This window comes from Lampetra planeri, chromosome 15, assembly GCF_965212315.1.
Source record: "Lampetra planeri chromosome 15, kcLamPlan1.2.h2, whole genome shotgun sequence".
NCBI lineage: Eukaryota > Metazoa > Chordata > Hyperoartia > Petromyzontiformes > Petromyzontidae > Lampetra > Lampetra planeri.
In genome coordinates this window covers 14,714,077-14,741,802 of record NC_136121.1, presented here as the reverse complement: position 1 = coordinate 14,741,802, position 27,726 = coordinate 14,714,077, and the positions used below count along the sequence as shown (strand labels likewise).

The 27,726-nt window shown below is 50.3% G+C and overlaps 1 protein-coding gene across 1 annotated transcript; it reads right to left on the bottom strand.

Annotated features, from left to right (window-relative positions):
- Positions 1 to 473: 473 nt before the first annotated feature.
- On the bottom strand, positions 474 to 26,860 carry LOC144722812 (alpha-1,3-mannosyl-glycoprotein 4-beta-N-acetylglucosaminyltransferase A-like). Its single transcript, XM_078601250.1, has 15 exons — positions 26,401 to 26,860; positions 16,667 to 16,840; positions 15,998 to 16,138; positions 12,233 to 12,366; positions 11,584 to 11,630; positions 11,005 to 11,118; positions 9,118 to 9,193; positions 7,780 to 7,894; positions 7,314 to 7,444; positions 6,058 to 6,165; positions 5,516 to 5,709; positions 4,754 to 4,832; positions 4,395 to 4,482; positions 3,306 to 3,418; positions 474 to 1,845 (listed from the first exon to the last, which is right to left on the bottom strand). The coding sequence occupies exons 1-15, from the start codon at positions 26,495 to 26,497 to the stop codon at positions 1,807 to 1,809; spliced, it is 1,650 nt and encodes a 549-aa protein (XP_078457376.1). The 5' UTR covers positions 26,498 to 26,860; the 3' UTR covers positions 474 to 1,806.
- Between the last annotated feature and the right edge of the window lie 866 nt (positions 26,861 to 27,726).

Genomic DNA, 27,726 nt, shown 5'->3' with positions numbered 1-27,726 from the left:
GCTTCATTGCACAGTACTTAAGTTTCTATATGATTGCAAATGACTCATACTTCCTATTGAGTTCTAACCTGATTAAACTAAATCAACTTAAAACGACAGTACTTTTGAGATGCAGTTCAGATAAATTCCCATTGAACACGGCTTCATAATCTAAACCTGGCTTTCATAACCAGACTAATGCGAGATCCATTTTCATACTCTGCATTGTCTTCAAGTGAATGTGCAACGCAGTAGGTCATCTCAGCAACATCCAGGGTTTCATTTCAGCCGATTTAGGAACCCAGAAAATTCTGCACCCAGCACACCACATCCAGTAAACGTATCGCTATGGTCACGTACCACCTCCTGCGATCTACCAGCAACACATCGAGTAGGGAATGAAGCTGTGGTTTTAACGCGAGTTATTCACACTCGGAATAGTACCAGCGAGGTCAAACCACGCCACGGGCACCAACTCAGTCACAAAACACGACTCGTTTCAAACTCTCCATGTTTAATAAAACATCGCTGTGAGAGCACACGCACCGGTCCTTGGCAGTGGCGCTGGGACACAAAAACTATTATTTTGCCGTCATTCTTTACACATATTTACTTCTTGAAATGATGGCAATTGAATTAAACACTATCACACGTCCACGTGCGGAGTTTTAAAATGACACACGTCTTGTTATTAAAAGTGAAACGGTACAAACGCCCCGTCCCTACGGAGAGAGTCGGCATTATTCGGTACAAAACCCACGATCGGCAGAGGCAGCAGCAGCAGCGGCGTCGCGGCCACATTCTTTGTTGCATAAACCCAGCGACTGCATCGCACAGGATTGGCAAGACTCGTGGATCACTCTCACACGAGCGCAGTTAAAATCGGGTTTTCCGCATAACCGGTAACCACATGAAATATAAAACCGGTTATTTACCAGTTTGCTGCATGGACAGAAACGTCTACAGATACAAAGGGGAGAGTTCCATCATTTTAGCTGAGACAAGTGCAGGTGCCACAGCGGAGTGATGGCGAGCAGCGCACTGGACACGCCATGCAGAGGTCGCCGATTCGATTCCATCTCTGGGCATGGCAATTAAAACAATGGCGCAAGCGAGACCAAATGCCCTCTTCAGAGCTCTCTCGTGGAGGCCATTCTGCCACCAGTGGCTTGAGTAAGCAACTGCAGGGCTGCACCTTTAACTGAGAATCGAGAACACATGGATCACGCGGTGACTTAGGCTTGCGCCATGCTGTTTTTATGCTCACGCGAGCCAATCCGCGCGTTCATCACAAACGTTCCACTGCAATAGGTTACCAGTTCCGGAACTGGCAACCGGTTTTGATAACGGTTACCGGTTATTGTTTAACAACCCTAGTTCAGATAGCAAATCACACAGCTCTGATGAGAAGGGCAGGCGGCAGACAAAGGCTGGCCTGGTGTAGGCCTTGCAACTCCCAATCACATGCCATGTGACCCCAGGAACACGACGTGGACCCCAGGGAAGACGACGTGGACCCCAGGGAAGACGACGTGGACACCAGGAACGCGACGTGTCATCCCAACAAGACAAAGCATGACCCTAAATCATAACCCAGCCTGAGAATGCGATAGGTGGCAAATTCGGTCTCATTTGTTAAATAAATAATGTTACCCAGCACCCAAGCCACCCACGGTAATCGACACAATAAAATATACATCTGTGAGGCGTGCCGGGGCGGGCGGCACAAGGAGCCCGCCCTGGTGATGGCCGAAGGGCAGGACTGCCGTAGACTGTGTCCAAGTCGCAGCTTTTCTTTGGCACCGAACCCGTCTCCCTCTGCACGGCTCACACCCCACCCCCCGTCATCAGCCTCTCAATCTGAATCTGTGGGAGCACAGTGGGTGGGCACAGACAGGGCGTGTCATTATTGCAGCGAGCGGTGTTTGACGGAGCTATCCTCCTCACGCCGAGGCGACTCGGGGCATTTTACACGCGGCAAGAGACTTGCATAATTCCGAGTCTTTAATAACATTATTTTTATTCCTATGCTTATTCGTTACTTGTACAGCATACTGGTGTGTTGGAGAGCTTGTTTAAGTGACAAACCTTACTGACTGTGCCGGGTGGTGGCGGGCTTAACTACACATTTATATTTATGCAATCTCACCCAAAAAAACCTGTATTATGGATGTTATTGGTCGCGAAAGCCTAAGTGTTAAACTGATTACTATGCTTCTTTGCCCAGGAAATCCTCACCGAGCCTCGACTTTGTCGGGAAGATCCTGCAAAGTCTTCAAGAATGTTGCTATTTGTAAATCAAAGAGTAAATTTGCCGTCTCATTTTCAAATTTGTAAAATTTGGACCATGACGCCGGCACACAACGGCCTTCTCGTTTCGAATAACCTCACGGGACCTTTAATGTCCGCTTGTGAGCGAAGAGAACAGCACCGAGTATGTCATGGTTAATGCACCACTGCAGCCATAACCAGGGCAGCCTGTCAGATTCAAACCACGAAGCTCTGCAACAAGCAGCGAACGTGTTACCGCTGGCCCGAGGAGGAGGTAGGAAAGCGAGGGGGAGGGATAAAGAGGTGGGGAGGATCTCTCACAAACACGTTTTATGAGCAAATTACACGCGACACTCATGTGTAGAAGGGCGATCTGTGTGTTCGCACATCTATATATACAAGGGAAATTTGTGATTATGTGCGTCTGTTCAAAATGTTTAGCGTACTTCCCGCCATGTAACAAACTTGAAATTTGCCATGTGGGTACTTTCCAGACTGTACACCATGCAAAAATTATAAAAATACACTTTTGTTTTTTTTTGGGGGGGGGGGGGCGCAATAATGCATATATTGTGCAGGGCAAGTGAGCTGTGACGTCACATCTGTCATGTGACCCAGTGTGCCTGCTGATCGTGGCTAAAGTGAAATACAAATGTGTTGCAGGTCTAAGGCGTTCTTCGCGCAGCATTGGTTTATTATTTGAGTCGTTTACTGCTGTACGCACCTTGAAAGTTGTGTGTGTCTGCTGCAAGCGTGTGTTTGTGTACCTATGGACGCGCGCGCGCGTGTGTGTGTGTGGGGAGCGGTAGTGTAGTGGTTAGCGCGCTGCGCTACGAACCTGCAAACCCGAGTTTCATTCCTGCTCACGGCCACCACCAGTGACGATTAATTGAACCGGTCCTGGGCCCCCCTAGGTCGACTCAGCCTCAAACGAGTAACTCGTGTGGTGTGTGAACATCGCCGGTCTTCAGATAGGTGCCGCTCGCTCACAGCCCTTGCCTCAACAGCCTGTGTAGGCTCCACAGGGGATTTTTGTCTTGCATGCACGCACCCACCTCACTGAGGATGACCCACACGGGGGAGTCGGAGAGCATGCAGAGACGCATGGCTCGCACGGGACCCAGCGCGGGGCCCACCGTTGCCTCGGCCACGCCGTTTACAAACGCTCCTGCACACCTCGACATGAGCAGCACGGTCACTCACCCTGCGTGGCTTCTCACCAGAGACCACCGTGGCCACTCTCCACCCCATTACGTACGCTCAGTCGTGGCGTTTTCTCACCAAACATAGACAGTTGCCACCAACGTGGTATAGTAGTAGGTTTTTACCCTTTAAACTGGTACAAAAACTGACACCTTTATACAAGGCATCATGTTTGCAATAACCACAACACAAGCAGTCAAAATGCAAACAAAAAGAAACAACTCTGATAATGATATGCACTGTCCTTGAAGTTGATTGGTCCACACCCGAGACAGCTTTTCTTAGAGCCTAGTCTCCATTGGTGTTGGACCAGGTGACACCAAAAGGCGTACAACTCAAAAACAGCGCACTATCAGAGTATTGAGAGCTCGGGGTAAGCATATACACTATGAGACCTCCTTTACCAGTGGCAAAATATAGTAGTAGGTTTTTACCCTTTAAACTGGTACAAAAACTGACACCTTTATACAAGGCATCATGTTTGCCATAACCACAACACAAGCACCAAAGTGGTAGTGTAATGATCAGCAGCACACCGTATGTTTAATCCAGAGGTCACCGGTCTATCCAGGAGTATAAATAGGTACGCCGCAGTTAGTCTATGTTCGGCAGGGTGCGTGGTGGGTTAAAGTGTGGGTTCGCCCACCTCTTTCAACATGTCAACGTGGAAGAATAGGCCACATACCACTCTAAAGTTCACTGCAGTGGAGGCCCTTCTACCAGTAGTGGGGTGAGCAAGCAATGTGCTTGCGATGCAGCACGTTCACTTTCCACACACGTGGCATGTGTTGCACACTCAGCGAAGCTTTTCTCGGTAAACGAGCGGGAGGATAATACAAAGCCACACAAGATGAACTGCTGCACGTATGTATGTTGAACTTCCTTCGCACCGTATGTAGCCAACCATGCTAATCTGAGATGTGGGAAGATGCACTACTCACCTATCCTCAAATAACCATCATCTGTGAACTGAAGGCCAGGAATCTTGTCCTTGATGTCCTGCAATGCCTCCTGCCCGGTCTCCTTTCCCTGTGTCATCACAGTCCATCCGATCACCCTCACTCGTGTCAGCCGCTCGTATCAAAACCAGTCAGGAGTTTTGCTTGTGTTGTTTCAATGCAGCTGATATTGTGCACTACCAGAGGGTCGTGTTTGGCTGATGAGATGTGTAAAAAAGTATATTTTTCATGTGGAGGGACAGATATGTGATGGAGGCATAGCGTCTGCTAGGTTATTGTCATCGTATTACGAGTGAATGCGTGTGTGTGTCTGGGGAGTGTGAGTTGCAGGGCCTGGTCACCTGGGCGAGCAGCACCTCCACCGTGGTGTTGTGGAGCTTGTCTCCTGGGTGCTCGATGTTCCCACTCCTGAACAGGTACCTGCTCACAGGGGGGCAACGGGACACCCGGCGGCTCTGCGTCATTCACCACCACAGCAAACCGTAACCTCATTATGCAATCAAAATAATCATCATGTTTAGTTGTGTACGGAGTGATGTCCTCATTCTTGAAAATCGAATTTCTGAGGAACCACAAACAAGCGTTAAGCCAGCCATGCTGTGACCCAGCACTACCAACAATTAGCCAAACTCTGTGATCTTATATTAAGATGTTATCACCCAATTAGTGAGTCTTTATACGTGGGTCTCTACCAGTGTCTAGGGATTTCCATGGATCTTTATAGAACTCTATGAGTCTATGGGTCTCTGTGTGCAGCTCTATCGAGAGCATTGTCATCGTCGTTCATGCAATCGCCACTCTCACGATCACCGGGGAAGAACCAGACAAGCGGGAAAGCAGCAACCGTGCGAAGAGAACCTCGCGCTACCAACAACTATCCAAGCTCTGCAGGTTGCCATCTTCTGGCCTGCATAAGTCTGGCAGGAAAACAAGTGGGTAGATTAACAGACCAATGTCTGATTGCAGGTCAGGTGCTAAGTAACTTTATACCCTCAGAGACAGCTGCCACTGGGGGTGCCCTTACATACATGTTTCGAGACCGGGGGGGGGTGGGAGGGGAGGTGCATCGTTACGGCCATTAGGACGCAGGCCGACAGCCGCACCTGCTGATCTTCTCGGGCTGGCTGAACCTGAAGAGCATGTAGTCCCCGGCGACGGGCGTGAGGGCCCAGAAGAAGTCGAGGCCTTGGTATGCCTTGTCGAGCGAGTGGTGCTGGTACACCTTGAGGCTGGTGCTCACCTCCCCACCCGGGTTCGGGTACGACTTGTGCAGCTGAGGCTTCCCAAAGTCACGATCCTGCAATGGGAATCCAGCACACAATAAACGAAGGTAAAGGTGAAGCCCCGCAATTGCCCACTCACGCCACTGCCGGATGAATGTGTGGGGCTGCGTTGGCGGCGACAGAATCCATTGTGCTACGCTCTGTTACATCGTCTATGTTACCCGCTTTCAACAACCCACACTGACCAGCGTGGTGAAGTATGGTCAAATGATCCTATGGCGTGGGGAGGCCTTCATCCAGCAGTGGATTGACAAAAGGGCTTGAATACTGGCCTATTATTTACATTTTAAGGCCACAGTCATTCTGATGAACATATGGAGTGTTTCTGGTGGCTTACGCGGTGAGCAGGCTGGCAGACTCACCGTGAGCTTTTGCACCTTGCCGGCCAGCGAGGAGTGGTGGCCCACGTGCTGGAACAGCGACGGCTTGAAGCGCAGACGCAGGTTCCCCTTCTGCCGCTGGCAGTGTTTCTGTAGGGAATGCAGCACGGCCACACCGCCAGCAGACCCCAGTGTGTGAGACCACCAGCCCAGCACACGGGACCACGAAGCCCAGTACATGGGACCACCAGCCCAGTACACGGGACCATCAGCCCAGCACACGGGACCATCAGCCCCACACACGGGACTATCAGCCAGTACATGGGACTACTAGCTCAGCACACCTACCCGAACTTTCGTGGAGAGCTTCCATTGAGGCCTTGCTATCACGCGTACTTTTGATCTACAGAGACAATGCTCCAAGGAAAGCATCGTCTCTCTGGGCGGCATCCAGAAGACAGGTTAGGGCCACTGGGCTCAAGGACCCATACCCAGCTCAGATCGAGTGACCACGAGATATTCCTGCAGGTGATCTCTTGCTGCCCCTACGTGGTCATACTTATGTAGTGCGTGTTACAACAATGACACTCCATCGAGTAATACATTGTTAAGTGACGCAGTTGTGTTTGCTCCGATTTATATATGATTGGGTTTGCTCCGAGTTCTATTTGCATCATTGCTCTACTTGTTTTTACACGATTGCTTTTGTCAATGTGGTGAACCAAGTCCCTCATGCGAGTGAAACTCAATCCTTGTCCCGTTTTGAGTTCTCACCTGCTCAAACAAAATAGTACCACGCCCGGCCGCATTTGTCTCCCCAATGGCGATGTTTACACACCCAGATCAGGTACTCATTTCAGGCCGAGTCGACCTAGGGGAGGCCCAGGACTGGTTCAGATAATCGTCACTGGTGTCGGCCGTGAGCGAGAATCGAACGTGGGTGGGCAGGTTCGTAGTGCAGCGCGCTAACCTCTACACTACCGTTCCCCCATATTGTTACACTGTCATTCACTCACATACACTCTGCAGCATATGGAACGTATAAACTTCGCATATTGAAACTCAATAAACACACTCACACTCTGCAGAACAGGGGATAAACGTAAAAACTTCGTGGAGAAACGGGCACGTGAAGTCAGAAATCTAACCCAGGACCGTGCTGCCGAGAGGCGCGAGTGTTCCCACTACGCCGCCCCCCACCCCCCCCCCCCCCCCCGAGGGCCTTCCTCGTGCACTCACGCGACCTCTCACTCGGCAGCACCAGCTTTACCGATTCATTTTTTCAGTGCTAAACTCACCGCATCCTTCTCGGGATTGCAGACCTTGACCCAGAGGATGTGGTCGAGTAGCCAGTCGATGGGCTTGTCCCTGTAGAACATCAGGATGAACTCCACCAGCATGTTCACGTCCGACGATTTGAACAGTTTCCCTGAAAGGGGGGGAGAGGCACGTGGGTGGGGAGACACATTTGAGTGTACACAAACAATGTGTGATGAAGTGAATGTCACATCGGATCATGTGCCAGGCAAGGTGCACTTTGAGGCCATCGAGTGAAGTATGGAAGGATTGCAGGCAGGAGGTCACGGGACAGACCCAGAAGCTGTAGGTTGAATGACTGAGATGACCTGACAGACGCACCACCTGTGCTTCCGACTACTGTGTGGTGTGGCCTGGGTGTGGTGTGGCTCAAGTGTGATGTGGCCTGGGTGTGATGCAGCCCGAGTGTGGTGTGGCCTAAAGCCCTAGATTATAACCGAATCTCACCGATGAATCCCAGCTGGGAGAACTCCAGGATCATCCAGTCCTCCAGTGACTGTTGCTCAGCAAACTTCTTAATGAGGCTGAAGTAATTGGGCCGGGCCATGATGTCATCCTCCAGCTGTAGCAAGGCAACATGAGTAGATCACCATGTGCAAGCATCACGGTCTAACTTTGCCACATTCGCCAAATTCCGCATCGAACCGAACCCCCAGCAAGGCCATCTACTTAACGACGAGAGAAAATTCACACGAAATGTCTATTTCAATTAAGTCTTCCAGATGTAAAATGATATAAGCTTTTAATGAAGAAATACAATTATCTAATTCAAAACATAATACAATTCAAAGAGGTTTCATTTTAAAACTTCAAAACGGAGCATCGGGTGCTTGCATGAATGCGTCTCGTTCGTGTGCAATTTTTTTGTGACTTTCCTGGCCAGAGGCCGTCAATGGTTGTGAGGGGCGCCGCAGGGCCCCCCGGACAACCTCTAGTCACATGCAGCGTTCACAATCACCGCCCACTACTGGCAGACTCAAATGCCCTATCAAATGTGTTGAGATAAGATGCGATAATGGAAATCGCTTATTGCGTGTGAAGCGCTTCGAGATGCCCCGGCATGGAGCAGAGCGGCTCCATGAAACGCAACTCGCTCTCATTAATTATCATCAGCACTGCTTGGGACAGCGGCACACTCCTGATGGCGGTGTCTCGCCACTCAAAGCGAGCATTGGGCAGCACTCACGTCCACCACTGGGGGTGGACATTCCACGCTCCTATGGCAGGGACCGTACGGTGACTACATCGCCCTGACCTCATCCGATCATGACAGATCTGCCAAGCTTAGCAGGGCTGAGCTTAAATGGGGCTCAGATGGGTATAATGCGGTTTGTGAGCGGAGGGAGAGAGGCGTGCAGGAGGGGAGCAGTCCGATCAGGGCCCAGCGCAGTAGCACTGGCACCCAATTTAATTCTTAAAACATCTCAATTAACAGAGTCATTAAGAAAGAAGTGAAACAGTTTATCACCATCAACCACTAATAACCTAACACAGATGAGTGCTGATTGAGTTTAGCGCTGTGCTGCAACGTGCTAACCGCGGGATGCGATACTGCTCTCCGAGAGTTAAAAAAAACGGGGAGAGACAATCAGGGAAACGGAGAGAGACGAGGCAGGGCTGTGCCGGTGTGTGTTGTGCGCGTTGCGTGCTCTGGGTGGCGCTGGAGGCCGTCGAGTGTCTTTGACCGGAGCTGGAAACACCGAGCAAACATCAAAGCGCTCCTCGGCGCCGTCGGCACGTAGGCGATTCCTCTCCCCGAAACGCCGGATTCCCCGCGGTGCGTACCTGCAGGTAGTAGTGGCCACGGGACTGAGCGTACATCATCAGGTAGCAGTAGTCCAGGTTTTGCTTGGTTCTCCATCTGCAGGCAAGCACAGAGACGGACGGCTGAGCTCGCACGTGAAGGTGGTCGTGCGGCCTGGCACAGAACAATCACCGAACAACGAGTTGAATCGTTGAGGGTAACGCTGTCCCCAGCGACAATTGACTCTCACAGGCAGAGAGAAGGGTAGAGAGGTGCGGGAATCCCATGGAATAAGTGGGAAGGCAGTGAGAACCGGAGCCAACAATTGCCCAAGCTCTGTGGTCCTATATTGGGATGTATGGTCAACGCCATTACCGAGTGTTTATACGCGTAGAAGGAAACTGGAGTACTGGAGAAACACACTCGTGCGAGGGTGGGGGTCAGACTCAATCTCCGTACAGATGGAATACAGCTGTAAATTAAACCACTTGCTGTACTGCCATGGCACCCTGACCATAAGTCAGGAAATGGCAATGTCGACGCCCACGGGTGCGTCATCTACCAACCCCTGCTGCCCGCACAGCGCTGCACTCTAGGCCGCATGCACCAGCGCAGCCCCCCGCGGTAACAGAGGCTTCCCGTGTGTGGCGCTGCGTGCGGTGCTCACCGTGCATCTCTGTGCCGCAGCAGCAACTGCTGCTGCATCCGCTACCGTGCAGGATTAGCTATGACGAATATTATTTAAAGCGTTTGGTATGGCCACTATCATTCTCATAGCAAAGAGTTATCATGCAGGAAGCACCGCTGTGCTTCACAGACAAAGCCTGCAGTAGTTTCATCGTACGGGGTGACGCTGCTATGTGCAATCCCCATTGATTAATTTACGGTGTAATTTTCAATATTTGGCCAATTTGGACCGTGACCCTGGAAAACAATAGCCTGCTCCATTCAAATAACGTCATGGTAACTTTATAATCTACTGTAAAGCAGAGGGACGTAGTATTTCATGGTTACTTCATAACACAGAATTAACTAGGGCAGCCGGCCTGACTCAAATTGTGGACCTCCCAAAACAAGCGGCGATCATGCTACCTGCTGGGTTACGTCACCGCTCCACCCATCACGGGGCACTGAGTGGCCACTCTCATCAGAGTCCCCGCTCACAGCAGCAGCTGCAGCAGCTGACACTTGTGGAGGGCACTTGTGTTGCATAACACACTCACTGCCGTGCGGGCACGGTTATGAGATTTGGAAAAAAACACGATGATGTTGATGATGGGAGGAGGGCATTCCAACGTGGAGCGAGGCGAGGGAAGAAACAAAAAGAGAAGTGAGAAACTGTAGTGTGGCGAGTTGGTGTGTGACTGAGTGGAGTGGGTGAGTAAATGGGTGAGTGAGTGGGTGAGCGAGTGCGTGAATAAGTTGTTGGGACCTGGAGTGTGGTGGTTGAACACAGTGTGGATGAGATGAAGCAGACTGGTTGACCAAACCCTCAACATGGGTGGAGGAATCAACGAGTGAAGTTCACGGAAACAGTAACCATGGTAGCACAGTGGTAACACCTGTGCCTCACAGCAAGAAGGGTTCAATTCCGGATTCGGGTGCCTTTTTTTGGGACGTGTTCTCCCCTTATTCTGCAGAGTGTGACTGTGATTGTCCAATTGAGTGTGAATGAGAGTGTGTGTGCGGGTGATGTGTGTATGTTCTCTCCCTGTTATGCATGGATTTCTTTGCAGAACATTTCCATGCAGAACATCCCAATTCTGAAAAATACACATTGCCCTCGACTACAAAAACTTGGCAGGACTCTCCTGAAGAAGAGTCTTGAAACTCGGTGGGGCTTTCCCGGGTGAACCAGTGTAATAACGATTGTGAATCTCCATGTGGCCGGCTGTGAGCGCGGGGCGCTGGTGCTCGCGGGGTCATACTTGACTCTCTCCAGGGAGTCGCCGAAGGTCTCTCTCAGGTTGCCGAGGTCCGGGTAGTAGCTGGGTGACGGAGACACGACCTCCAAGAGCCCCGAGTTGATTTCGTACGCAAACCTGACAGCCGAGCACGGAAATGAACATCGCACGAAGCGGTGGTGGCGGTCAGAGCAGAACTCGTGTTACCGTCTCTCTCCATGTAGACCACAGTGTGTGCGTGTTTCTTGTTCGTGCGTGCGTGCGCGTAAACACCGTTATGAAGAGCGGTGATGCAGTGTTCGCATGCCACACATGAATGCGGCGAGCCGAGTTCGATTCCCGTTCACGACCAATTAACATAGGTAGCGGTTCTGGGCCTCCCTGAGGTCGACTCAGCCTTAAACGCTCACATGGTACTGTGTGTAAACTAGGCGCCCGGGCATGGCGATAGCCACACCACTCTTTCAAATGTGCACCATGCTGACCTTGATAGGTGCTTGCAAACAGCACTTTCCCCAACAGCCTGTGTAGGCTATACAAGAGGATATTTGTCTTCATAGATCAGCTGACCACAGTAAACATCAAATGAACACAAGAGCTCACCCAGTCTTGAGCTCCTCGACGATCTCGCTCACGTGGTGGACGTTGGTCTGCAGAGGAAAGCGACCATCAACCAGCAGCACAATTGCAAGGAAGGCCCATTCACACCTCTCACACAAAGGTTCATAAATTAGCATATTAATGTAAGATCGATCTTACATCAACATGCTAATTTCTCACATTAACATCACTAGCCCCGCCCACTTCGTTTATGACCCGAGGACTACTACACCCTCTACAACAGTCTGCATTCAGCAGCTTGCCTCCTGATGACGACCGCTTGTGTTGCGATCGAAACGTCGTAGTTTTTTTGTTATTTTCTTTGAACCATCTACGTGACTTTACTGAAAGACCCAAAGAATATGAATTCCTGCAGTCATGAAAGCTTTCAGTCACGACAAATATATAATTGGCGACACTTTGGGCAATAGGCCTCCGTAATTGCACACTTTTATAATAGGCCCATGTTGCCTTTTTTTTTTACCAATCTAGTCTAAGGCCACGGTGTTATTGAAGGTAAAACAAGCTCAGTAACAACCACAAGGGGCCACCAAAGAGGTACTTTCAAGATCTTTGAAAGCGACATAGTCCACACAGTAGAGGACGGCAATTCCAGGGTATTTACAGTGCAGCACCAAGGGGCATCGCTCACCTCCCCGATGAAGACGACGATGATGCAGTCATCCTTCTCAGTAGGCGACAGCTCGTGGATGAGCGAGTTGAGCGTGTCGATAAGGTAGCTCTGCACCTTCCGTTTCACCGTGGGTACTCCCAACACCATGGACACTGCCAGTAACAATAATAAGTTGCTTTTTTACCCAGCAATGTGACGATGAGTCCAACGACTCTCTTTCAGGAGGGTCTTGCTACATTGGATGTTTATTTTAAGATGTTTTCAGCCAATTTTGTGTTCATTCCTATAGGAGGAAACTGGAGCACGCGGAGAAATTCGACGCGAGCGAGGGGAGCAACACTCTATGCCTGTACCAAAGGAAACCGACGGCGATTATTCCCACACCTCCAATCAGCAAGGTTGGCTTCGTGCAATGCGAAATAAGTCACGAAAGCTTTAAGTCAAGATTTAATCACCTCTACGGCGAGTGTTTCCACACAACTAATCGTTCTTTTAACAAACTTCGAGACAAGAAGGCTCATCTGATCGAGTCGCTCACATTTCTGAAGAGATGCCGCATCACCAAGGTAATACCGATCGCCTTCACGCTCACATCTGCTGCTGTCACTTCTCCCAATGCTAAACGGATCTTGTTCAGGGCCGGCCTAGCCCTGATCTCAGAGAGAATAAGATTGCTACTCTTAGGTTTTTTCGGTAAAGTCACGTAGGTAAAAAAATAATACAATTAAAATAATAATAAATGAAAATAAATGAATTTATGAATATTTTTATTTTTTATTTATTTTTTCCTACGTGACTTTACTGAAAAAACCTAAGAGTATGAATCCTTGCAGTCACGAAAGCTTCAAAGCAAGAAAGAATAAGATTGGTCCGATTTGAACTAGACAATTTAGACAAGACTCTCTTGAAATCACACTTAACATTGACGGAAAAAATGTCTACATCTGATTGGGAACATGTAGAAAACATGACAGCCTCTTCAGCCGCCGCAATGTCAGCTAAATGCAAAGATAACCTGATTTACAAGTTCAACCTACTTTGCAAGAAGAAGCCAGATCCATGCATTAAAAAGTTAGACGTTGACAAGATTGTTATCAATCAAAGTAACAGTCCAATTTCCGACAGCCTAAAATCGGTTCTAGCTAAAGGGTTGAATTTCGCAGTCACCCCTAAACACATCCCAGTTGATGATATCATTGCCCAGGTCGACGTAGCCCTTAAGGGTTTGGGACACATTCCTGCAGACGTGGCAATATCGGAAATTGCTGCAATCCTCAAAAACGCTAAGACACCTATTAGCAACATTAGTAAGGAGGAGCGTTTTGAGCTTTCTCAATTAAAAAAGAGAGATGACATCGTCATCCTCTCAGCCGACAAGGGCAATGCCACTGTCATCATGGACAAAGCCACACACAATAACAAAATTCAGGACCTACTTAATGATGGTAGCTATACCAAAATCAATAGAGATCCCACCAACCGCCTGGTTACGAAAACCAACAATATCATCACCGATTCGACACCTTTAATCGAACCAACCAAGCGGTTTTCCTTAAACCCTCTGCTGCTAGACCACCCAGACTGTATGGCTTACCAAAAATCCATAAAGAAGGCACACCACTTCGTCCTATCGTCTCCACCATTGACTCGCACACCTACAAACTGGCCCAATATCTGTCTGAGACCTTACAACCATTCACTGGTAAGACCACCTCAGCTGTACTTAACTCAGCTCACTTGGTATCGTTAATTAAGGAAATATCACTATCTCCATGTGATTTGCTCTTTAGTTTCGATGAAGTATCTTTGTTTACCGAAGTTCCTGTGCCTGACACCATTGCAATCATTGAAGATTTGGTCCAACAAGGACTGAATGCTGATGTACTGGCCCTGGTGAGACACTGCCTCACCATCACTTACTTCACCTGGAATGGAACATTCTACAAAAGTTGAAGGTACCCCAATGGGTTCTCCCTTATCTCCAGTTATAGCCAATGTTTTCACGGAAAATTTTGAGACAGATGCCATCCAGGCATCCACTCTACGTCCGGCCTTGTGGAAGAGGTACATAGATGACACGTTAGTCATCTGGTCACATGGCCCTACCAGCTCTGAACCAATTCCTCAACCACATCAATTCCATACACCCAGCCATCAAATTCACCATGGAGGTGGAAAAGGATGGCAAGTAACCATTCTTGGATGTTTTAATCGAAAAGAAACCAGATGGCTCAATGGGACACTGTCTACAGGAAAGCCACCCATACAGATGCCTACCTAAAACCTGACTCCCACCACCATCCATCCCAGAAGAATTCCCTCATAAAAACTCTACACCATAGAGCTCGTTGTATTTCCGACCATCACCACCGAGCCAGTGAACTGGAGCACGTACACCAAGCCCTCAAGAAGAATGGATATTCAGACTACCCAATTCGTAAAGCTGTCACCCCAACCGTTGGGAGAGAACCACCTGAGGACCCAATTAAAACCATCACCTTGCCATACGTAGCAGGGATCACCAAAATATTTCTAAAATCATGAGCAAACACAACATCCAGGTTCGATTTAACACCGTACATAAAATTCGTGATCTGATCCCATCTGTGAAGGATGCGATCCCTGACATGCAATACCCCGGCGTCTACAAACTAAGCTGTGCCTGTGGCAGTAGTTACATTTGGGAAACTAAGCGACATGTCTCGGACCGTGTTCGTGAACATAAGGCAGACCTGAAACACGGTAGGACCAATACCTCAGCCGTGGCTGATCATTGTTTTAATGCGGTGGGCTCACATAAAATGTATTTCTCCAAGACGAAGGTACTCTGCAAACTCACTGGCTATCAACAAAGATTCGTTCATGAAGCCATCCAGATATATAGACACGGATACAATTTCAACCGAGAAGATGGGTACAAACTGAGCAATCATTGGAAGGACATTATTAACCAGTTTAAGTCATAACTGGCTGTGATGTTTCCATCCTATCTTGCGATGGTAGTAGTTATTTTCGACTCTCTGGTTTTACATTAACAGGTTCCCATGAAAACAGCCGCCGTTTACATTGCCATGCTAATCTCTTACATTGCCATGCTAATCTCTCTCACTTTAACATCACTAGACGCGCCCACTTCGTTTATGACCCTTGGACTACACCCATTTCAAACCTTTTAAACAGCCTGCCTCAGCAGCTTTTCCCCCTCGTGATATTTTTATTATTTTTTATTCACTTTATTTTCATTTTATTTTTGATTATTTTATTGTTCTATCTCCGTGACTTTACTGAAAGACCCAAAGAATATGAATTCCTGCAGTCACGAAAGCTGTAAGGCAAGATTCAACAACATGCTGTGCCGCCTTCTCCTGGCGAGCAAGGTATGGCACCTCCTCAATAACCACAGGGAGTTCCACAGCATGTGTGTGATCCACCAACCCTTGCCACCTCAACAGTGCTGGATCACAGGCCACAGTAAAGAAGCCGTGTGCTCTCGGCCAGCTCTCTCCACGGGCGGTGACAGCGGCAGCGTCATCGCCGCTTGTTGCAACAGAGAAAGTCTCCTTCCTGCTTCCTCTTGGTTTTAAAGTGTTCCACGTTTATGTTGACATTGGCCAAATATCCCAATGCGGAAGATTATTCTCAAATTACTCAATAGGGATGACATAGAGCAACATCAAAAATAACTCCGGGTAAACGAGCGTGATCGTGCATGTCGGCTCTGCATGTCCACGTTGTGGTGGCGAATGCCGCCGTGTGAACACCGGTAAGCCAGGCGGGCCTCACCGCCAGTGCGGCTGGCGCTGGCGTGCACCAGCGGCTGTAGGCCGTGGGGCTGGCTGCGCAGGTGAGGCAGGTAATGGTAGATGCTGGGTACGTGCAGGCTGCCGTGCAGGGTCAGCTCCTTCAGCAGACGTTGCGTCTCGTCTGCACAAAGACAGAGATCCCACGAGAGCCTCAACACAAACACACATCAACAACGGCCGCTATTCGCCATTAAGTGGCGGTGACATCATTACGATGCTACGCCATGCTAATTTACTGTGAGGTTGTCACGTGAAGTATGGAATGCTTGCTGCTGATGGTAGGTCACAGGAAAAACTCAGGTGCCATGGGTTGACTGCCTGAGATGACTAGCATAGCCTGTGCTTCCCACTGTGCCACTTTGCTGCATTGTGGCCACCCGGCGCTCCGCTTGTTGTTCTGAGGGAGACTGCCTCCAATTGCCCAGGAGCTTCCCTCACAAGCCTCCTCCTCCAGAGGTCAATCTTGACACCACTGGTAATAGTCATCAACTCAGGCTCCTTTAAACCAATGCTGGTGAATTGCCAAATAGTTATAGGCAAGGACCCTCTCTGTCACGTAGGTGCCCGTGTTAGCAGTCCCCAGGTGAGCGGTTCCTGGGTGAGCGGTGCACGGGTGAGCAGGGCGGGCGAGGGGGGCTGTCATCCGTACTGGACAGGGCCGCCCAGGAGTCGTTGTCGGTTGACGTCTTGCTGTAGACGGCACGGTACACTTGCGCCAAGATCCGGTGGAGGTCCTCCGATCGCTGCACACTCAGCTGCTCAGCCGCCTGTAGGCGCTCATGCAGCAAGCGCATCTCCCGGAGAGGCGATCCATCCACAAAACCTGCAGGAAGCAACATTCACGTGGACCAGCTCCTTGACTCCATTCCACTCGTTCATCTCATTTAAAGCTCAACTAGAATTGCACGACCTGCTTATAAGTCGGTGCCGAGTCACCTTGTGACAGCTTTCACAAGGACAACTGCTACTGGGGGTGCCCTTCAAACGTTTAACATGAGGCATGAAATAATTTGATGTGCTAAGGCATCGTTGCCCTATAAATGCAAATATTATTATTATTATAAAATATCACCATACAGACCTGCAGTGAAGCCACATGTGATGTTTACTGTCAACCCGTGGCAGCTAGGTCTGTCCCGTGACCTCCTGCCAGCAAGCCTTCGACAAACTGCATGGGGGCCTATGGCACCACGGGCACGTTTGCTCTTGTTTCACAGACGGGACGAGGCGCAGTCCTGCAATTGCGTGCTCACGCCACCGCTGGCGGAAGGGCCTCCACTAAAGAGCCGCTCTACAGGGTATGTGGTCTACTCCTCCATGCTAACCAGACATCATGGAGGTGGGTGTACACACACTTTACACAACCTCACCTGAGCATATTCTTTGGGTCTTTCGGTAAAGTCACGTAGATAGGTTCAAATAAAATAACAAAAAACTAAAACTACGACGTTTCGATCGCAACGCAAGCGTTCATCTTCCTGCAGACTACCTTTAACCTATCTACGTGACTTTACTGAAAGATCCAAAGAATATGAATTCCTGCAGTTACGAAAGCTTCAAGCCAAGATTTCTCACGTGAGCGACTAATCATAAACTGACTTTGGTGTACCGGTGGTGTGGTAAAAGAGGGGGGTGGGGGAGATTTGGGAAGTTTCCCGCGTTTCACAATTGCAAGCTGAACCTTTGTTGCTCTGGATATTTAAAAACGTGTGGAAGCAAAGGGGGAACGTTTCATGCCTCTTTTTTCACGCAGTTACTGGATACACAAAATCACCGAATATAACCAGCCCAGCGTGTGTAGGTATTACATTGTTTGTGCCTCTTCAGGTTCGGTGAGGTCGCATACACACGTGCACACATACAACTCATTAATGAATGGCAACACTCAATTTACCCTTGTACACACATAGGACACGTCTAAATAGGGCAGCAGAGTAGTGCAGCTGTAACACTCGTGCCTCACAGCAAAAAGTTAATTGGTTAGATTCCTGACTCAAGCTTCCGGTATGAAGCTACCGCACTGCCCAGCCCTGCCCTGCCCTGCCCGGCCCAGCCATGTGGTCTTGGCCACGCCAGAAGACGCACTGATATTGCTATCCAGTAGCCCAGCACACAACCTGAAACAAGGAGCTGCTAGTGGTGCCCATAGAGTGATGTCCGGAGAGCAGTGGGGCACATTCCTGGCCAGCTGCTCCCTCACTCCCTATTGTATTCAATGAACGAGGCCTCTTAAGTCCTTCTCTATTGACTTACATAACACACACACATAGTCAGGGCGATTGATGATCCCCGGCACTCCCTGATTCACTCGTCACTCGCCCACTCACTGGTGGCCAGTTACCTCATTATCACTCTTCTTTTGCTACTAACGAGGTCACTGTTCCCGTGAACTCCACTCACCGATACCCCCCACCCGTGTTGAGGATTCGGTCTACCAGACACACACAGCATGTGTTGTTGTATTTAGGTCACAATAACACACCCACCTACTCAATTATTCACCAATCAACTCACCCACCACACTGCAGATCACAACACTTGTTTTCTGTATCCTACCTCACACTGCTCCATTGTGGAGTTCCCTCACTTTTCAAGCTCTTTCAATAACCTTCCTCAATTAAAGAAACGTGATAACTTTTGCCTATTAAAGATCTGAAAGTGCTGCTTGTTGGTAGCTGCTTGACATTTTGGGCCTTTAGGCCTGTGCTCAGCGACTGTATTTAAACACAGGCATCATGGGCAAGGATGATGAATCACGCAGAGAAACTTTTTTTTTACGTACTTTTGAAAAGTTTATGGTTGAAAAATTACGAATAAAAAGAATCTAGGTTTGCTATGAGGGATGACTGTTCATCTCTAGATAAATATAAAAAATTTACTCAAATTTTCCTTCAGTCAAACGGCAACATTATTTCCTCTTCATACGGGCACTCAGAAAGAGCTGTCTACAGCCCTAAGCTCGTGGTGGAAATGCCACATTCCTACAGCACAACCACTTTTGACTCCACTCTCCCCCCCAAAGTGGTGTTCATTTTATCGACCCCAAAAGGATGAACAGCTGCGTCAACTACCCCAACCGCCTCATTTGAAATGTGAGCCGGTGCTTGACTGCTGAATCGCCTGTCTGATACTCGCCTCCAGTGATGGCAAGTAATTTCGGGACCCCAAAGCTGCATGCAATGACCTTTATGTCATTATTACCTGTGGTATTAGCACAGTGTAAAGTCTAGGTTTCGAAGCAAAAACCGGATTCAGCTGACTGGTGAGCTGAAATAATAATAACCATTGCTGCATTTAACATTGTATAAATGACAATTTGGCTGCGTTGTGTAGATGAGGGTTTCACGACATAAAATGTATCAGATCATTACTTCGTGGCTGAACCCAAGAATCGACTGAATATTATCCATAATATATGTTTTTGGGTTAGATCACATTAAAATATTGACTTAAAGCTTTCATAACTGCAGGAATTCATATTCTAACAATATCACGACGTTTGGATCGTAACACAAGCAATCGTCATCAGATGAAAAATCTAGCGGGAGAGCTGCTGAATATATGTTTATATCCCATATATATAGGTAGGAGGTTGCAAAACAACCTCCTACCTCCTCGCGGTGCCGGACGGGCAACACTGTCGTGGGCAGTGCTGTGGGGGGAGGGCCAATGCCCATTGGCCTCTCCCCTCATGGCGTCTGTGACCACCACAGTGGCTAAACGGGGGCTCTGGACGGGTGCGAGGGGCTGGTAACCCCTCCACCTTCAATTAACCACCACTAAACTACGAATTAAACATAAACCTGTAATTAATAAGCTTGTGCCGGAGGCCCCGGGGGGTCAGGCTTTTATGACGTCTCCTGGCCAAACCCCATTTGGCGGAGCCAGGAGATTGAATTTTCACCCTCGGGGCTCCTCCAGAAACAACGAAAAACCATTGCGGATGGCCACGTGGAATGTTCGAACGCTCACTGCGGAGGAGAGGCTGCCACTCCTCTGTCGGGAGCTGGACCGGTACCGCCTGGATCTCTGTGGCATTCAGGAGGTCCGGTGGACCGGTTCTGGCTCCTGCCACCATGAGGGGTGGACAGTCCTCTACTCGGGGCAGGAGACTGCCAAACAACAGGGTGTGGCTCTTCTTCTGAACAAAAGAATGAAGGGGGCGTGGGAGCGTGGCGGTGAGGTGTGGGAAGCTGTAAGCCCCAGGATACTTTGGGCTCGCCTTCCCATCAACCAGAGGCGAGGAGTGGTGGTCGTGGTTACTTATGCCCCCACCGAAGACGAACATCCGTGGAGGGATGCAGGCAAAGCCGATGAGTCAGACGCTTTCTATGACCTCCTGTCACAGGTGCTGGCTAAAGTGGCCACTCGGGACAGAGTCATCTTGTTGGGTGACTTCAATGCCCGAGTTGGTCATGATGCTGGCACCTGGTCTGGAGTGATTGGAAGGCATGGGCCAGATCAGCTCAATAATAACGGTAGGAGGCTGCTAGATTTTTGTGCAGCCCATGGGCTTGTAATTACCAACACGCTCTTCAGGCATCGGCGCATCCACACAACATCATGGATACATGCCGGGTCCAAGCAAGAACATCTGCTGGACTACATAGTGACGGACCAGCGGATGCGAGCCCATGTCCTTGACACCAGGACCTACCGTGGAGCTGATCTGACCTCTGACCATCGACTAGTCATCTGTAAGATGCGCCTGCCATTCTTCCACTCCGGTGGTGGGTGTACACCCAGGACCCCATTCCAACCAAAAGTGGCCTGGTCTCAGCTAGCTGATGAAAGTTGCAAGCGAGAATTTCATCATTGCTTGCAGCTGGGGTTGGCATCGTCCCCCACTCCACCTGATGTCGAGGGTAAATGGGCGAGGTTTAAGACTGTGACTCATGCAGCTGCAATGGCTGCTTTGGGTACGCGGTCCAGACCTCCCCAGAAACCCTGGCTGACGGAGGAGGTGTTCAGGTTAATTGAGAAAAAGCAACAGGCCCACTCTCATCGCCTACAGCATCCCACGTCAGAGAATGAGGAGGTTTACCGCAGCCTTCGCTCGGAGGTTCGGAGAGCCGTAAGGCGCTGTAAGGATGGGTGGTGGTCGCGGGTTGCTGAGGAGATGGAGTCTGCCTCAGTGGCCCGCGATCACAAATCACTATTTAACTCCATCAAAAAAGTAACCTGCAGCGCCACACCTATTACCATCATTAGAGGAAAAAACGGTGATCCAATCTCCGACCCCCAGGAACAGGTTTGCAGATTTGCTGAGCATTTCTGTGAGGTCCTGGGGGAGGGAAAATCTCTCAGCCAGGAAAAAATCATGGCACAAAGTGGGGATAACCCTGCTGAGGCTGCGGTGCCTCAAATATTGGAAGAGGTCACCCCCTGTGAGTGGCTGGCTGAGGTACCAGCTGTTGAGGAAGTACTGAGGGCGATCCGGAGTCTGAGACCAGGGAAGGCACCGGGCAGAGATGATCTCCCAAGCGAAATGCTGAGGGAGGGTGGCGTTTGTGCACAGACTGCCCTATATGACATCATAACAACAGTCTGGACCACTGGACGGGTTCCGCAGGACTGGAAGGATGCCCTGGTGGTCCCCCTCTTTAAGAAGGGGGACCGTACCGACTGTAACAACTACAGGGGCATCTCACTCCTCAGTGTGCCGGGTAAGGTCCTGGCAAGGATTATTCAACATCGCCTTGCTAGGCACGCTGAGGAGAGGCTTGCGGAGCCCCAATGCGGTTTCAGGAAAGGGCGGTCCTGCACAGATGCCATATTTTCTGTCCGTCTGCTACAGCAGAGGTGTAGGGAATTCCAAAAAGACCTACATCTCTGCTTTATTGACCTGGTCAAGGCCTATGATACCATCAGTAGGACTGGGCTCTGGGTTGTTCTTCGTGCTTTCGGAGTCCCTGACCCTCTGCTCACGATCATTAAGGACCTTCATGATGGTGAGCGGGCCCGGGTAAAACTACGTGGCCGGGAGTCGGAACCTTTCCCTGTACACCTTGGGGTGCGACAGGGATGTCCTCTGGCTCCCACATTATTTAACATCTATTTCGACTGCGTAGTTCGTGAAGCCTTCAATAGCTGTACCGGGGGAATTACCATTTGGTACAGATATAATGGGAGGCTGATCGACGCCCGGGTGCGATCAAGGGATGGCTCCCTATTGGTCAACCACGTTATGTATGCCGATGATTTGGTAATAGCTGCTCATTCAGAAGAGGAGTTGGAGACGCTGCTGCTGAGACTGGAGCGTGCCACTAAGAGGTGGGGCCTTACCATCAGCCCCACCAAAACTAAGCACCTGCCTGGGTATTTTGTACCATCGGGCACTCCACCCCCACAACTCCCAATCGGTGATGGGGCAGTTGTGGAGAGAGTGGAGAGTTTCCCATACCTGGGCAGTGTGCTTATGACTGGCTCCAGTTTATCAGCAGAGGTCTCACTCCGAATCAGTCGAGCGGCAATATCTTTTCATCGGTTGCGTAACGCTGTGTGGAAGCTACCTGGTCTGTCGCTCCGCACGAAGCTTCAGGTCTTCTCGGCCACGGTCATTCCCTCCCTTCTCTACGCTTGCGAAACGTGGACCCCCCTAGTGGAGCATCTTCGCCGGTTGGAAACATTTAGGCTGGCCTGCCTACGATCCATCCTGGGTTTAACCAGGCTGGATTGTGTGAGGAGCTCACAAGTCCTTGAAAGATCTGGGCAAAGTCCCATCAGTGAGCTCCTCCGGCAGGCAAGGCTGCGTTGGCTGGGTCATGTAGCCCGCATGCCCAGCCACCGCATGCCTAAACAGCTTTTGTTCGGCCGGATCGAGGGGGCTAAACGGGCGCGGCACGGGCTAGAGAAGAGATGGAGTGATGTGGTACAGGAGGACGTGGAGCTGAGTGGACTTGCCGATGACTGGTACCAGCGGTGTCAAGATCGGCCTCAGTGGAGGAGGCTCGTGAAGGACGCTACTGGGCAGTTGGAAGCAGTCGCCCTCCAACAACAACGGAGGGCGGAGGAGCGACGCTCACAACAACGAGCGGAGCGCCGGGTGGCTAAAGCACAGCAAGTTGGCACAGTAGGGGGCACAGGTGGTGGATCAGCCAGTCATCTCGGTTATCTCGGTCAGTCGACCCGTGGCACCTGGGTCTGCCCCGTGACCTCCTGCCAGCGGGCGTTCGACACTTCACGTGGCCTCAGGGTGCACATGGCCTGGCACAAGCGTCGTGGTGACGTCACCGCCACTTAGTGGCGAATGGCGGTTGTTGTTGTTGTTATATCCCATATATTCATAATCTACGTGTTAAACTATCCCATATATTCTTTCCTGCCTCAGCAGCTCTCCCGCTCTATTTGTAAGGAAAACACGAGGCACATGCTGCTGGTCTGGTTTCTCGAGAACGCCTCTGCCCAGGTATGACAACCGCTGGCGCCGACCGGTCACTGCCACTCCCATCTCCTACCACGGCTCAACAGAGCTGCTCTTATAAGCCCTGCTAAAAGAATCATTTAAATCGCATACCGAAAAGGCAATTACAGGAATTAAACGTAATGGTACATTGCAAAACCACCGTGATCACGCAACTAATTACTCCAGCCCGCAAGCGGCCGCAACGGGACATGGTGGTCGGCGCTAATTTATGTGACCGGACCGGCAAGCGAGTCGTCCTTCGCCCATGCCGAGACAATTATCACGGCAGATACTCGTGAGGTGGAGGTGGTTGCACATTCATGGCACCGCGACACGTGCAGGCACGACGTCCAGTTTTCTGGCACCACAGGCGATGCTGCCAAAAATCTTGAGGGGACCTATCCAGTCACCACATGGTCCATGCTGAACCACACATTGCTACATCATGAACCTTGAACCACACAGAGTCCATGGAAACAAAACAATATACCTATGCTCACGAGAACATCAATATTGATTTGTTTGTGCAGTTTTCCAATTTTTGCTGTGTTTTATATTGGGTTGCTTTTTTACGATTTTTCTTTGCTACATTGGTGTACAGTACTTGTTTTTACGTTATTGTTCTTGTCATTGTGGTGACTCGGGTCACTCTTGCAAATAAGAATTATTTTGCTCTCTTGAGTTCTCACCTGATACACAAAATTAACTTGTTTCACAACCTTGATGAACATAGGCCAATAATAATCCTGATCAAGGCACATTTGAAATGCATAACCATGATCTTCCTGCTGGTGCACACACCTCCGATTTGCACGGTTGGCTACGTATGGTACGAAAGAAGTTCAACATCCATACATACATGGTGCTGGATGGATCGTTGCTTTTCAGGATCGTAAGAGAAAGCTTGCAGAGGCCTTCATCCAGCACTGAATTGATAATGGCTGTTGCAGATTAGAATGAACTGTTATCCACATATTTTAAAATAAAAAAAATATATACATGTGTTTTACTTACTTACTCCTCTTTGCTCCTTGTCGAGAAAAAGGCCCCAACCAACCCACGCCATGCCGGACAATCTTTAGCAGCTTTCTCACATGTGTTATACACATACATGTCTAATATAGGGTGTTTTGGGTTAGATCGCGTCAATATGAATGTCGTTAAACCCGCCATCACCCGACACAGCCAATTGGCGGGGTTAACAACACATTGATATTTACGCAATCTAACCCAAAACACTTATATTATGGATATTGGTCGCGAAAGCCTACGTGTTAAACTGACGCATATATGTTTTATACAAATAAACAGTCCACACATGCTCATAAGAACATTGCCTAAAACCCCACTGAATTGTATGCCATAATAACCCTGATCAACACACATTTGAAAAGCCCTATGTTTATCCACACACATGTAGTACCGTTGAGGATGCGTGGACACCCGAGTAGAGGCACACGTATTTATTTCACAACAGTCACTGGGGACATACAGTACTGGAGGGAGTATCGGCCCCCTCACCCGGATAGCTGGGAACACACGGCTAGCTACCCCTAGCCTGCCTCCTAATCCTCCAAATACTGGGCTAGGGGAGGCTGTCTGGCCCGACACTGGTCAGTCGGGCTACGGTACCCGGAGTCCCAGAGCACTAGCTCTGGTTCACGGGACCACGCCGCTGGCTCGGTCCTGCGCGGCCCTGACAAGGGCGGCGTCCCAGGGGAGTCCAGGGCTCTAGCTAGGCAGTCTTCGGTCTTCAAGAGTTTACTTAAACATTCTGCCCCGAGCCCTCTGACACATCCCCCTTTATACTCCACCCCCGCTGAGGGGTGGGGCCCCGGGCTGCCTGGTGCGGACGTCGTTGAGAGCCCCCCCCCCCGTGCACTCACGTAGCCCCGCCCACTGTGTTTGTTTCCCATAAGCTGCCATGCATAACGGCTCTCTCTCTAACACCCCTACACATACAGCTCCTCCGTAACACCCCTACACACATTTTACATTCCAGTAATGTCGATGATCCCAGCTCATGGCTCGCATCGCACCACATCACGGGTGGCTCTGGGAGGGTGGCTTTAACAGGATAAGTGAGGCTCATCTGCCAGCCTTGTAACCCCGAGCTCCACGTCTCTTCACGGACTTAAATCTCAGCTCCTAGTTACTGGCTCTCCTCGACAATGTATCGATTCCTCTACCCATGTTGAGGACTCGGATCTACCAGACTGACAGTTGCATCTCATCCATAGCGTTCAACCACCATACTGCAGGTCACAAAACACGCGAACTTACCCACCCACTTACTTATCCACTCACAAGACACTGCAGGTAACACCACTTCTCATTCTGATTATTCCCTCGCACCATTTCATTTTGAAATTCCCTCTCGTCTCTTTTCCAAAGCTAGCAGACTTGTTCATTTAAAGAATCGTGTTAACTCTTATCAATTCAAACCTTGATAGTGCTGTCTGGATTTGAAGCTTTCGTGACTGCAGGAATCCATACTCTTTGGTTCTTTCGGTAAAGTCACGTAGATAGAAAACAATGATATATCACGACGTTTCGATCGCAACACAAGCAGTCGTCCTCAGGCGGAAAAAATAATCCAGCAGTGGAACTGCTGAACTGCTGGCCACCTGATGTTTTAGGCCTTTGCTCAGCAAATGTTCAAACATACAGGGTCCAGGATCTCAAAAGTAGATCAGTAATTGCAGATTCCACTGCCCTTTACCTCCACAACATTAATTCCAGCATCTACTCAGCATGACATGTTGCTCTGTATGTGTACTGTGGTGTATACTGTGATGTGTACAGCATGTTGCTCTGTATGTGTACTGCCGTGGACTGTGTGTGTGTGTGCACTGTGTGTTGAGTGTGTTGTGTGTGTTGTGTGTGTTGAGTGTGTTGTGTGTGCACTGTGTGTGTGTTGAGTGTGTTGTGTGTGTGCACTGTGTGTGTGTTGTGTGTGCACTGTGTTGTGTGAGTACCGAGCGAGGCGGGCTTGAAGGCCAGCTTCCAGGAGAAGTAGGAGGCGGCGGCGGCGCACATGAGCAGCACGGCCAAGGCGCAGCGCCTCCACCTCATCTCATCGCGGCGGCGCGGATCCCTCCTCCTCCTCTCCCCGGGGCCCAGAGTCCTGGCGCAGGGGGCCCAGCTCGCCTCCTCGGGGCCCAGGTCGCCCCCGGTCGCCTGTCTCCTCTGTGCAAGGCCCTGCTCCCTCTCGCTCTCCCCGCCTCGTGTGACGAGGGCCCCTCTGCTCCCCTCACTCGGCCAGGGCCCCGCCTCTGTCCACGCCGCTGCCCATGGCCGTGGGGAGGCGGAGGGAGACGCCGCGGCCCGCCCCGGGCTGGAGGCCTCTTCGCTCCCCTCGAGCCTCCTCCTCCTCCCCTCCTCTTCTTCTGTCGCTCGCGGCAGCCGAGGGCTGGAGGGCGAAGCGACGGCCTCGCACTGCGGGGGGGGGGGCGGTCGGGGTGGGGGGCAGAATGAGAGGGAGGGGCGAGAGAGATGGGGGGGGGGCGCTGAGATGCGCGAGAGAGTGGTGGGGGGGGTATCGATGAGGCGTGGCGAACAGCGGTGGGTCGCGAGGAGTCGATACTAATGTACAGTATTGGAGATGTGTGGTGGGTGACGAGATGTAATAGGGCACAGAGATCACGAGATGGAGGGGGGTTATTTAGGCGGTAGCGGCGACAGAGGGAGCAATGAGGTCATCGTCTGGATTAAGTTTCGCATATAACAATACCCGTGGTCGGGTTTATCTGTAAACTATTAACAATGACGATGATGATTAACTATGACGGAGTGCACGTGGGACGGGCACCCGGCCCGCAGGGAGGCGCCGCTGCCTCAGGGGCCGTCCATAAATGACGTCACGCGAATTTGGACGATTTTTGCCCCCCCCCTCGTCACACGGCGTCACAAAAAGTCAGACCCCCCCCTCAAATATGACGTCACAAAGCTCTGCCCCCCCCCCAAATATAAAACATGCTTCAAATCGCTTTAAACTATTGTCATTGTAGTGCGTATTTAATGTGGCGCTGCACTCTGATGTTGTAGGGGAAAACATTTATTAAAAAGTATATTTCATGACGTAGAACGTGTTGTCTATATTCATTTAAAGTTGCGCATTTTGATGTCACATTTCTCACCCCCCCCCCTCGTCACAAATGTCTGACCCCCGCCCCTAAGTTCGTGACGTCAGTTATGGACGGCCCCTCACAGGCGCAGCCTGCGGTGGTGTCACAACAGGGGGCGGTGTAGCTGCTGCCGCTGTCCGTGATCTCAATTTGAGTCATTTGCGGTGGAATTTGTGA

Bases quoted from the DNA above. Each gene is read 5' to 3' on its own strand.
- LOC144722812 (XM_078601250.1), bottom strand. From the start codon at position 26,497: ATGAGGTGGAGGCGCTGCGCCTTGGCCGTGCTGCTCATGTGCGCCGCC. The intron at 4,833-5,515 runs GTGCGGCTGTCG...CCCTGTGAGCAG, and splicing joins CAGCCCGAGAAGATCAGCAG to GTACCTGTTCAGGAGTGGGA. The intron at 3,419-4,394 runs GTGAGTAGTGCA...CGAGGTGTGCAG, and splicing joins TGATGGTTATTTGAGGATAG to GAGCGTTTGTAAACGGCGTG.